Source organism: Bidens hawaiensis, unplaced genomic scaffold, assembly GCF_021521415.1.
Source record: "Bidens hawaiensis isolate Kalapana, Puna unplaced genomic scaffold, B.hawaiensis_p1.1 tig00026578_1, whole genome shotgun sequence".
NCBI classification, from domain to species: domain Eukaryota; kingdom Viridiplantae; phylum Streptophyta; class Magnoliopsida; order Asterales; family Asteraceae; genus Bidens; species Bidens hawaiensis.
In genome coordinates, this window is record NW_027505073.1 from 75,388 (window position 1) to 86,830 (window position 11,443).

General features: G+C 36.7%; 2 protein-coding genes across 2 annotated transcripts; one reads left to right on the forward strand and one right to left on the reverse strand.

Annotated features, from left to right (window-relative positions):
* Positions 1-3,518: 3,518 nt before the first annotated feature.
* On the reverse strand, positions 3,519-5,894 carry LOC143610489 (succinate dehydrogenase subunit 5, mitochondrial-like). Its single transcript, XM_077084957.1, has 4 exons — positions 5,709-5,894; positions 4,384-4,694; positions 4,122-4,307; positions 3,519-3,751 (listed from the first exon to the last, which is right to left on the reverse strand). The coding sequence occupies exons 1-4, from the start codon at positions 5,857-5,859 to the stop codon at positions 3,695-3,697; spliced, it is 705 nt and encodes a 234-aa protein (XP_076941072.1). The 5' UTR covers positions 5,860-5,894; the 3' UTR covers positions 3,519-3,694.
* A 3,698-nt stretch (positions 5,895-9,592) lies between these two features.
* On the forward strand, positions 9,593-10,753 carry LOC143610490 (G-type lectin S-receptor-like serine/threonine-protein kinase At1g67520). Its single transcript, XM_077084958.1, has one exon. The coding sequence runs from the start codon at positions 9,593-9,595 to the stop codon at positions 10,751-10,753; it is 1,161 nt and encodes a 386-aa protein (XP_076941073.1).
* Positions 10,754-11,443: the final 690 nt, after the last annotated feature.

Genomic DNA, 11,443 nt, shown 5'->3' on the forward strand with positions numbered 1-11,443 from the left:
GTCACCACCACCGTCATTGCGTCGGTTCGTACAATTCCTCATATCACCAAGCTCCACCGACTCCACGTAATCATTCTATAGGTAACTTATTACCTCAAATATGCTTAATCATTCAATTTACAGAATTGTAATCATGATTAAAGCATATCTAATTCTTTCAAATTAACTTTATTTTACCGATATTAGTGCGTCATATTCGTTGTAAATTGCTTTTGAAGATTCGCTTTTGCTTTACGCAATTATTTTGATTCTTAATTTGTAGAGAGAGGTAGAAGTTTGCTTAATTTCTAGGGTTATATTTGGAATCATGCATTGTGTTTTATAGGGCATAACATGGTTCATCTGCAGTTGTGCACATGTTCTTTCATTGGTAGATTGAATAGTATTAACAAATTGTGACAACTAGTAGATACAATATATAATTATTAGTTACAAGATCTAATTTGAACGAAACATGCAAACGAGCCGAGCTGCTCGCTAGCCTAAACGAGTCTGTCATTAATATAATTTTTATAATGTATATTTATATATATTTAGTTATTATTAATTAATCTATATAATGTTATGAAAAAAACAACTAAATAATACATATTAATATATTATTATGTTATATATAAAATTGTAATTGAAAAAATTATATAAAAATAATTAAATATATAATAATTAATCAAGAAATAGTAAATGAGCTGAGCCTGAGTTGAGCTCGAGCTTGAAAAACTACTCTCGAGCTGAGCTCGAGCTATGTGCAAGTTAAATGAGTCGAGCCCAGGCTCAGCTCGGATCGTTTGAGTATGTAAGTGTTATGTATATTGAGCAAAATGATTGCCGTGACGCGGTGGCATGTGGTTCCTTATCCGGACCGAATATTGTTACTTGGTTGTTCACGATTAGTTAGTTTGTTGAGACGCATCATGACACTCCACATGATGATCCGCAATTTCCTTTTATTAGTTTTTTACTGGTTGCTTTAGTATTGGTGGTCGAAAGTTTATTAAGCCTGGTAACTATAGAACAACTGACATTCACCTTTTTTCTTGCTCCAGTCATGTCATCAAAATTGACACTAAATAACCAAAGAACAAGCTCTCGGGAAGGAGTCCGCCGTTGGAGTGTGTACGATAGCATCAAGATCATACCCTCAAAGCCCGAGGCATTATTGGCCGAGATCAATTCAGCTATTTCATCTCTAGAATATGCCAAGTCATCAAGATTACTGAATTCTTTATCTCCAATTTCCAAGAATAATAAGAAGAGCATTGATGATGCAAACATTAATAATTCTTGTGGTTTATATGATGCTCGACGGGCAGATGAAGCTTATAAAGCCGGGCTTGCTTATTTGGCTGCGGGGCAGCTTATGGAGGCTTTTAGGTCATTAAATTTGGCTTTGACCAAGTGCCCGCCAAATAAGACCTCAGCTGTGGCTAAGCTACGGTCTCTTATTTCCCTCACGGCTCAGCGGCTTAGGAAGCCAACAGTTTGACTCACTCGGGGTGATGTAATATAGTTGGATTAACTTGCATTAGAATGCAACTTTGAAATGTTTATAATATATTTATATGTCTGCTTTTCACATCAGCTTCTTGTTTTAATTTCCTTTTGCTTTCAAGTTTGTACTTTATACATGTCTCTAGCTGCCATAAATCCATAATAATGCATAATAATGCGACTGATGGCAATTTTGACCCATTTACTTATGAAAGGGATCAAATGAGTCGAATTAACGTCTCTTTACTAAAAAGGAAACAATGTAAAACTTACATATCGTCTGTTATGAATGCATACGACCTCTTAAATCTTTTTATGCTGTAATTATTCTAATGATATCCGTTTATTTTAATTATAATCGACGTATTAATAATTTATAAAAATGGAAAAACAAAATTTTGTTCTGTAACTAGAAAGTAAAAGTCAGGTAGGTAAGAGCGGTTGCGGACTTGCAGCTAGAGGTGCACAAATCGGGTACAGATGAAAAACCCGAACCGGTTCGGAACCGGTTTTATTCTCACCGGGTAGGAAATGGCACCAGTTCCAGTCAGGAACTGGTTCAGTTCCCGACCCGAACCGATGCCCCGAAATGCCAACTTTTAGGAACCGGGTAGGGTAGGAACCAGGACCGGTTATTACGTAAAAAACCGGTTCCACCGGTTTTTTTGGAATCGTGCTTTAATTGTGTTCCACATAGTTTGCAACGAGCCTTTTGATAACCTTCGGCATTCACAACCAAATCCCAATTCTTCCATATGTCTTGGTTGCGGTTATGGGTGACGACCGCAAGAACATTAGGGTCCTCCATAGGAGGAACGAGTTCAATAAAAACACTCTTATTAGCCTTCTTGTTAGTTTTTTTTTATGGGCGCCATAATAATATTTAGTTGGATGGTCGGGTTTGCTAGAGGAGAAGTATTTTAGTTTGTTTTTGAGTTTGGTGGTGAAACAAGTAATGGAAAACAACTTATATATAGGTTTTGGGCTACAAGAACCGGTTCCAACGGCTATATTACCGTTGGAACCGGTTACAACGGCTCTTTTGTGTCTCAAAAACCGGTTCCAACGGCTATATTACCGTTGGAACCGGTTCCCACGGCTCTTTTGTTTCTCAAAAACTGGTTCCAACGGCTATATTACCGTTGGAACCGGTTCCAACGGCTAGTTTGACTTGTGTTTGACCTTTTATAAAAAAACCCGCCGGAACCGGTTTTTTCGGGTAGGAACCGGACCGGGTACAATTAGGAACCGGGTAGGAACCGATTGGGAAATACAAATAGGGGAACCGGGTATGATTTTCGGGTAGAAAAATACCCAAACCGGGTATTTGGTCTATCGGGTAGGAACTGGAACCGATTCCGGGTCGGTTCCACCGGTTTTTTTGTGCACGTCTACTTGCAGCACCCTCTTCATGCTCAAGGTACCATTACAAATAGCTTTATATTTTACTATATGTAGAAATTAAATGCAAATTAGTAAGGAGAAATTATTAGTAAAGAGTAAACACTGAAGTGGTTATCTATGAAAATCATGAGATTGTAACAATGAGAAAGTATCATGCCATTGATTTGATTCAAGATATTTGTAAAATCACAAAAAATAAATGAATGTTTTGCAAATACTCTATGGAAATCCTAGCTATTCTTAGCATGATATTGGGGAATCTCATTGCTATTACTCAAACAAGCATGAAACGTATGCTTGCATATTCGTCCATAGGGCAAATCGGATATGTAATTATTGGAATAATTGTTGGAGACTCAAATGATGGATATGCAAGCATGATAACTTATATGCTGTTCTATATCTCCATGAATCTAGAAACTTAGAGTAAATAAATAAACAAATACGCATATGTTTTTACTATCTTTATGACATGCGCGGCAAGAATACACGTTTGTTTTACCTAAAACACTTTAAACTCGTTATTCAACCTTATAGAACCAAGGCATATACTGAAACAAGTTTTAAGAGTGTCATTGTTGACTCTCAATGAGAAAAGTTTATATATTGCAAGTAATCAAAACACAAAACCTAACATTGATGGTTCGTCTGTTATTATTCAAGTGACGAGATGAGACCAAAATCCAACCAAACCAACGTTGGTAAAACAACAAATGGAAACATCTTAAAACAACATATATGAACAATGTTTCTGAAGCAACAAACAAGAGACGACATTATGCATCCCTCTGCAAGACCAGATTTATGCTCTGTGCTCGATATATGAACCAGAAAGTCCAGATGTTCCAAGAACAGTCACCTACAATTACAGAAGAACATAGTGTCAAAACAGGTACGGGTTGAAATGAGTTATTTATGTACATGTTAAATACGATTACAAAAACTATATTGTTGCATATGATTATATCTATCATAAAAACAATGTACGTAGAAAAAATACTTTGGGAGATTTGCAACCTGTTTTGACAAAATACTCTTTGTGTTGGATATGTCCATAAGCAAATGGATTATAAGTACACTAATAATTTTCAATTATGTTAGGTTAGCTTCCCTCAATTGCCCAAGAAAAAAATAAAAACATATTAAACTAAAAAAAACACTCCTGCATTTACACAAATTCTGTGTGTGTGTGCATGTGCGTGTGCGTGTGTGTGACAGAGAGAGTATACCTTTCCCCAATCACCACCAAGGCCACTGCATCTCATTTTCAAATGTATCAATTTCATCCCCAACTCATTCTCAACTTTCTTCCTCAAATACCCCTCATCCGGTCCAAACGAGTCCAAATACGCATAATACCGTTCAAACGCCACCCTTAACGCATTAGCAACTTCATTACTTAATGGTTTCACATTCTGCAACATAACACAACAAGCATTCAAACAAAAAAACCAAAACATATAAACTCTTTATAAGAACAATTAACGTTACCTCGCCACTCATCCCGACACTATCATCAATCTCCATTTTCAAAGTCACAAGAAACCCGCTGAACTCTTCAACTGCCTCTGCAGCCCGTAACACGTTGGCTAACGCCTCTTGGCTCGTTTTGTCTTCGGTGGTTTTGGATAATGCACGTTTAGATTTGTTAACGACCGTGTCGGGTAATTCGTCCCAGTTTACCGCCATAAGTTCCTTGAAGGCGAGCTTAATATCATTATCTTTTATGTCGGGTAAGTGCATCAAACCGTCACTAAAAGAACGTGTGCTGCCAATTCCCGTTGCGAAAGAAAAACGGTTGTCTATACATGAAGAAAAAACTCAATTAAAAAGAATTAACAGGAATGTACACAAACAGAGTAGGAATGTGCATGGGTCGGGTTTAGGCCTGTAAACGATCTGAACAAACACGAACATGCACGTTCGTGTTTGTTCATTTAACTTCAACCGAACAAACGATCGAACATGAACAAACAGTGTACAGGAACTGTGTGTGACTGTAGCTACCCGACCCTAAGGGAGGTACTTGTTACCGCTCCTCAGGTGGTTAGTGAAATGCTTCTCAGGTGAGGAGTATGAACGAGATAATACTGATTGAATCAGAATATTCGTTTTGAACTAAAAGACTCCGCGCATCCGTCTCGGCGTGAGCCGCCAAGCAAATAAACAGGGTTTTCTTGTTCGTTTATGTTTGTTCATTAAAGGTATAAACGAATGGTTCACAAACGCACAAACCTGAACATAGGCGAACGGATATAACTAGCTAAAACAAATTTGAAGTAGACGTGACCAACGGCGTGTCTAGTCTAAAAAAGTTATTAAAACTAGAGTACATTGTAACGGGTCTGTAAAGTTTAATGCATATATTAACGTACATAAACAAACGAACTTAAAAAATCATAAACTAACACACATAAAATGAACGTACACAAACGAGTATAAATAAATTTAAACAAACAAACATAAAAGAACTTCCCGCGAACGGTTCACTGAACATTCAGTTCATTTACAGGCCTAGTCAGTTTGGGTTGGTTTTAGGCTCCAACTGAACCCTTGGTTATTAAAATTCTGAAAACCGCTTGGTTTGGGTGTTCTGGATTTCAATTCGGTTTCTGTTATCACCATTTGGGCTTAATATTTCATCTAAAGATTCATAATTTTGAATAAATCATGCTTCTTCAAAGCTCATTAATAACTTAATTTCACAAACCCTAACAGGCATCATCAAGATTCAATTAACACAAATGAATATCATTTTCCAGTGCTTTAAATAATGGATAACTACAACCAAACAAAATAAAATAAAAGAATGTTACTGGAAAGCATCGACGGCGGAGAATGGTGCAAGTGGTGGATTCCACGGCGGACGGAGTGGTGGTTGCCGGTTACGGCGGCGGAGGCGACGGAAGCTAACGATCTGCGTGAGATAGATCGATAGATAGACCTCATCATCATCAATTTCTCCATAGCTGCGTTGATTTGTAAAGTAAAATATGAAGGATCTGAACAACAAGCAAGCTTCTTGAAATGTATGAGGACCCATATGTTAACTTTTGGTTTACAAAAATATATTAATACTTTAAATCCAGTACTTTATAGACATGCATTGATATAACCCCCATCTTTTACTAAGTTTATAATATATAATTAATATTAAAATCTTAATTCACATAAAGCTATGAGTGGTGGCCTGACTTACAAGAGCTCGAGCTTAGCTTAGCACGCTTTAGTGTTTTCAAACTCGGTTGTGGCTTTTTTATTATTATTTTTTAACTAATTTATATACAATTTATTGTTTTAGGCATATGGAAAACCCATAGGCGTGGTTAGAGATATGTGGTTTTTCATATGACGGTTGAATGAAATAGGCCTAGGTAATGTTTAGACTACTGGAAACTGTATGAACAAGATGGCTAGAACTTTAAAATACTAGGTCTAGTCTAGATAGTTGGGTAATATTATGAAAATGAATAGTGTCTAGTTTTAAATAAAGCTTTTTTGATAACTAAAATAATTGGTCTAGCCTAGATAGTTGGGAAGTTTAGAACACATGAGTGTTCAAGGAAATGAAAATACAGGACACGAGGTGACCTGACTTCTGAAGTTTTATAAAAGTACCGGTGTGATAAATAACTTTAAACAATTTATCAAACAAACTATAACAACTCTGCTATTGTTGTACTATAATATTGTCAGTTTTGATCGGTACGTATCACAACGCTTCACGTATTTGATTTTGGTTGCCTAGTTGGAGCTTCCCAGGAGGTCATTCATCCTGATACTACTCCAAACTAAGCACACTTAACTGTGAAATTCTCCTCTCATCCACTACCATTAAGCATCCAAAATGTGTTATGATGAGGAATATATTCACCTCCTTATTAAAAAGATTTCGTTCTCCTCCACAACCGATGTAGGACGTCACACAAATGTCATTTGCAAATATTAAATTTAGAACCCATCAACGGGATTCGACCTATTGCACTGATTACTATATGGAGACGTTTGGTTTCTGATGTTGCTATGAAAGGTGTTGGCAAAGAAATGACCAAATACCTTAATGATTTCTAGTTTGGAGTTGGTGTGTCGGGTGGTGCAGAGGCCAGATTACATAGCGCAAACAAGGTATGGAGTGAGCGCCACACTAATGGGTTTCTTACAATGCTTACAGTTGATTTTTGTAATTCATTTAATATGGTGGATAAATCAACTTTACTTCACGAGATGAACCCCTAAAAAAATATTTGATCCGCCAATATCAAATTAATACCACACTAACTTCTTATAAAAGTGTTTAAATATTTGGGCTTTTTTTGAATGCCTTGCTTATTTAAGTATTTTAATTTTAATTATTATATTGTTTTTTTAACAACTATTTTTGTTGAAGACTTCAACTTAAGACCTTCCAATCTCTTGGTATTTAATTATTAGGCTGCCCGTAGTAGGCGAATAAATAGGGCGATAAGGGCTACAACATCGCCCCAGGCGATATGTGGGGAGAAAGGGGGGGGGGGGGGGAATCTTTTATCGCCATTTGTTTGTGTAAAAATAATAACAAGATAACAATATGACCGTTGGAACGGCCAAAAGTTAAAAAAATAATAATTTAAACAATATATATATACACACACATACACCCTTCTTCTCCAAAACCCATATCCATTTCACACTACACATAACCAAATTCTTCAAAAATACAACCAAAATGAATCCCAGAAACAACCCGAACCAACCGAAACACCCATTCCCTTCCGTGGAACTCACCGCTACCATGAGAGAAACCATCAAACAACACGAAAAGATTATCGTGGAACTCGCCGCTACCATGAGAGAAACCAACGAACAACACGAAAAGATTGCCGCTATGTTGAAATTGCTGGAAATGAGTAAAGAATACGAATCCCTCAAAGCGGCCGGGTTACACGAAGAGTTGAAAAAATGCGCGAATATTATGGATATTAGTTTTTTTTGTTATGTATTTTTTAATGTTTCTTTTTTAATTTTAATGTATTTTTATTTAATTTAATGGTTTTTTATTTGTTTAGTTTAATTATTAAAAGAAAATAATAGAAAATGATGACGTGGCACAGAGGGGGCTAGAAAACCATTACACCTCAAAAAAAAATTCTACCCTTTGCTAACTGGGCGCCACGTGTCAGAATTCGCCCAATTTGTAGCCCCTCCACTACGCGTAGCCTTATACTACTAGGTTAGATACCCATGTTCTACACGAGTTGGACAACTTAAATTCTGTAAGTGATAACTTTTGATAAATAAAGTTAAGTAATACATTAAATAAGTATGAAATTAAATTACAACTACTGTTCACAAACTTATAATTAAATCATAGATCTCTAAATACTTCTTTCGATACAACATTAGACGGTACACTAAAAATATGGTAACGACTAAAGTAAAACAGTATTATGAGAACATAAACGATACAATCGGAATTAGTCATCAAAAGAAGAAAGCTTTCAATCAGTCGAAGTGTAAGGCCCCCCCGTCCTGATGCCTTACATTGGACGTTGAATTACTCATAAACTCAGTTTATTACAGCGGAAACACATACAATTTGCAATGGAAACTAAACTTTCACACATTTATCTTCTTTTCCTAACTAATCTTCAATATGGATAGCCTTGTACGCACCTCAAATTTGCCACGTCATCAACAATACCTGCATGCATAATAAAAGTCAGCCACATGCTGAGTGAGTTCCAACGTTCTTTTTTTTTTTTTCATAAAATACGGTTTATAAACAAATCACATCTTTCAAACATTCAAACATAATATAACATTTCTCATTCATTATTTACTTGTACTATGTTTGTCTATCAATCATTTCGTAACTATGTTCACACATGCTTGCTTATAACCGAGCCTCCTATTCTTGTTCATAACCAAGCCATCTTCCTTGCTCATAACTGAGCCATATAAAGTTAAAGGGATTTGTCATCCTACCATATTATGCATGCATGAGGCCCGGAGGCTCTACACATGAACATGTAACCATTATTCTATCAATAACATTCATACACATTTACATTTATATAAGCATTCTACACAAGTATTAGTAGGACTTGCTCACTAACACCTTTTGTTCTATCAACTAACATTAAAGTGTGTATATATATATATATATATATTTCACTTCTCGCTGTAAAAAAATTTCTGAAATGATTCAATACCTATATATATATATATATATATATATCACACACAACTTATTATAATATTGATATATCCCAAAACACAACCCTAGACAAGAATCTGTCGCCCACCCCCACCCCACACATTTCGTCCCTTTTGTAGCCCTGGGGTGGTGTTCGCTCCCCTTTTCGCCCCATATCACCCAGATTTGTAGCCCACTACACATAGCCTTAGCTTCCTTATCATCTGGATTCAAACCCATTGTATCATGCATGTGAACTGGTACCACATTCGGTCCATTAGATTGAGTATGCCCTCGCTATCCATTTCCCCACCACATTAATAATCGTGGACGTTTGAATGGAAAGAAAAACAAGGCTGCTAATTTAATATAATAATGCATCAACATCCCTAACAATTCATTTCCCCACCACATTAATTTCTGAGTGAAATATACGGTGTTGACAATTGAGTCAACAAAATTTGCCCCAGAGTTTTGATAAAACCAAGTCTCATCCACCCCAAAGGTTTTGTCTACCCTGAAACAATGGTATATGGAAGCATATTCCAGTTCATCACTTTATCTTGGTTTTTGCTGATCAGCAATCCTTGTTATTCAGAAACTGATACTTTATATCAAGGCCAAGAGCTCAAGGACTGGGACAAAGTGATTTCATCAAACAAGGTCTTCAGTTTGAGGTTTTTTAGCTTTGGCACTACCGTCAGTCCTTATCTAGGAGTATTCTACGAACACGCGCAAAGGAGGGCATATGATGACTTTAGTACTATGGCAGTTTGGGTGGCAAACAGAAACAATCCGATCCCGGATACATATGGCAAGCTCATCATAGATGGTAATGGGAAGCTCAGCATCTTATCTGGTGGAGGAACTGTTCTTGATCTCTTCAATCCAACTCCACTAGTAACACGCAACGCAAGTGTTACACTTTTGGATTCAGGGAATTTGGTGCTCCAAGAACTGCATCTAGATGGGTCATGTAAGCGGGTTTTATGGCAAAGCTTTGATTACCCAACAGACACGCTTCTACCCGGAATGAAATTGGGGATCAATCTCAAGACTGGGCACAGATGGTCACTGACTTCTTGGCGGAATGATGAGCTACCGGCTGAAGGGTTATTTTCGTTAGTCTTCAATGAAACAACAGACCAGATGGTCATTGTAAGGGAAGGGAATAATGTCCACTGGATGAGTGGACCTTGGCTGAATGGTGAATTTCAAAACACTGATATACAATATTCAGGTCCTGATGTCCGACTCTATTATGTTTCTAATGAGACTGAACAATCTTTCACATATTTAACAAGAACATATGATTCATATCCAGCTTTAAGGATGTATCAAGATGGTCAGCTTCGGGGTTCACTTTTAAAATTAAACCTCCAATGCATCTCCATTGGCAAGCCACCTGGTTGTGCTGAAGATTTGCTTGAAAATCTAAAATGCAGGCCGAAAAATGGTCAGTTAAAGTCACGAGAAGCCTATGACCACGATAGTTTTGTGGATGAATATGTATATGATGAAAGCTATAACTTTTATGACTGCCAAAGAATATGTTGGAATAATTTTTCTTGCGTAGCCTTTACCTCAACAAGAAACAGGGTAGGATGCAAGACGTATAATAAAAAGATATACGATCCAGGGGAAACAACCGAAGAATATAGCATCCGTTATATGAATACAGGTTAGCGGGCTTACTACTCTTTTTGCTATTATTACTATTTAGTAAACGAATTCACACTTCCCTCACAAAGGATAATATGTAGGAGGATAACAAAATACAATTTACCCTATGAAAGAAAATTACAATTCAAGTTACAAATGAAATAAATAGAAGAGCTGCCGTGTTTGACAAGGTCTCTTTAGTTGTGATAAATTTTATGTCTCATGACCTCTCAGTCTCTCATAGTCATGTATATGAGGGTAAAAGAGTTGGAGCATTTCATTGTACCACCAATGATGACCTACGGATCTAAAAAGTAAAAGTGTTTATGGTATCCCAATCTTTATTATCGATTAATACTAAACCCCATCACACAGGTGAAGAAATACAAAGAGATAAAAGTGTTCACAGGCCACTACAATATTTGATTTGTTGAATGTGACTAAAAAACAACCCATATTCACCCGAGCCGTTCCACCCGATACACCGAATAACCCACATATAAACGGAATTTTTACCTGAATGACACCCCTACTTATCCCAATGTGAGGCCCATTAGAAGAATTGTGTGTTCCGGATGAACTAAAGTTGTTAGAGCCCAAATAAGATGGCCTTTTTTAGAATTTCTGTTCTGGTTATGAGGATTGCAAATTAGCAATCTTCTTAGGAGTAACTGGTGATGTAATTTCTGGATTTGTAATATCGTCCTTGGCAAT

What these genes read in the sequence shown, in the direction of transcription:
- LOC143610490 (XM_077084958.1), top strand. Translation starts at nt 9,593, where the DNA reads ATGGTATATGGAAGCATATTCCAGTTCATCACTTTATCTTGGTTTTTG.
- LOC143610489 (XM_077084957.1), bottom strand. Translation starts at nt 5,859, where the DNA reads ATGGAGAAATTGATGATGATGAGGTCTATCTATCGATCTATCTCACGC. An exon ending in TCCGCCGTCGATGCTTTCCA is followed by an intron (nt 4,695 to 5,708) that starts GTAACATTCTTT and finishes CTTCATGTATAG; the next exon opens with ACAACCGTTTTTCTTTCGCA. An exon ending in GTGTCGGGATGAGTGGCGAG is followed by an intron (nt 4,308 to 4,383) that starts GTAACGTTAATT and finishes GTTATGTTGCAG; the next exon opens with AATGTGAAACCATTAAGTAA.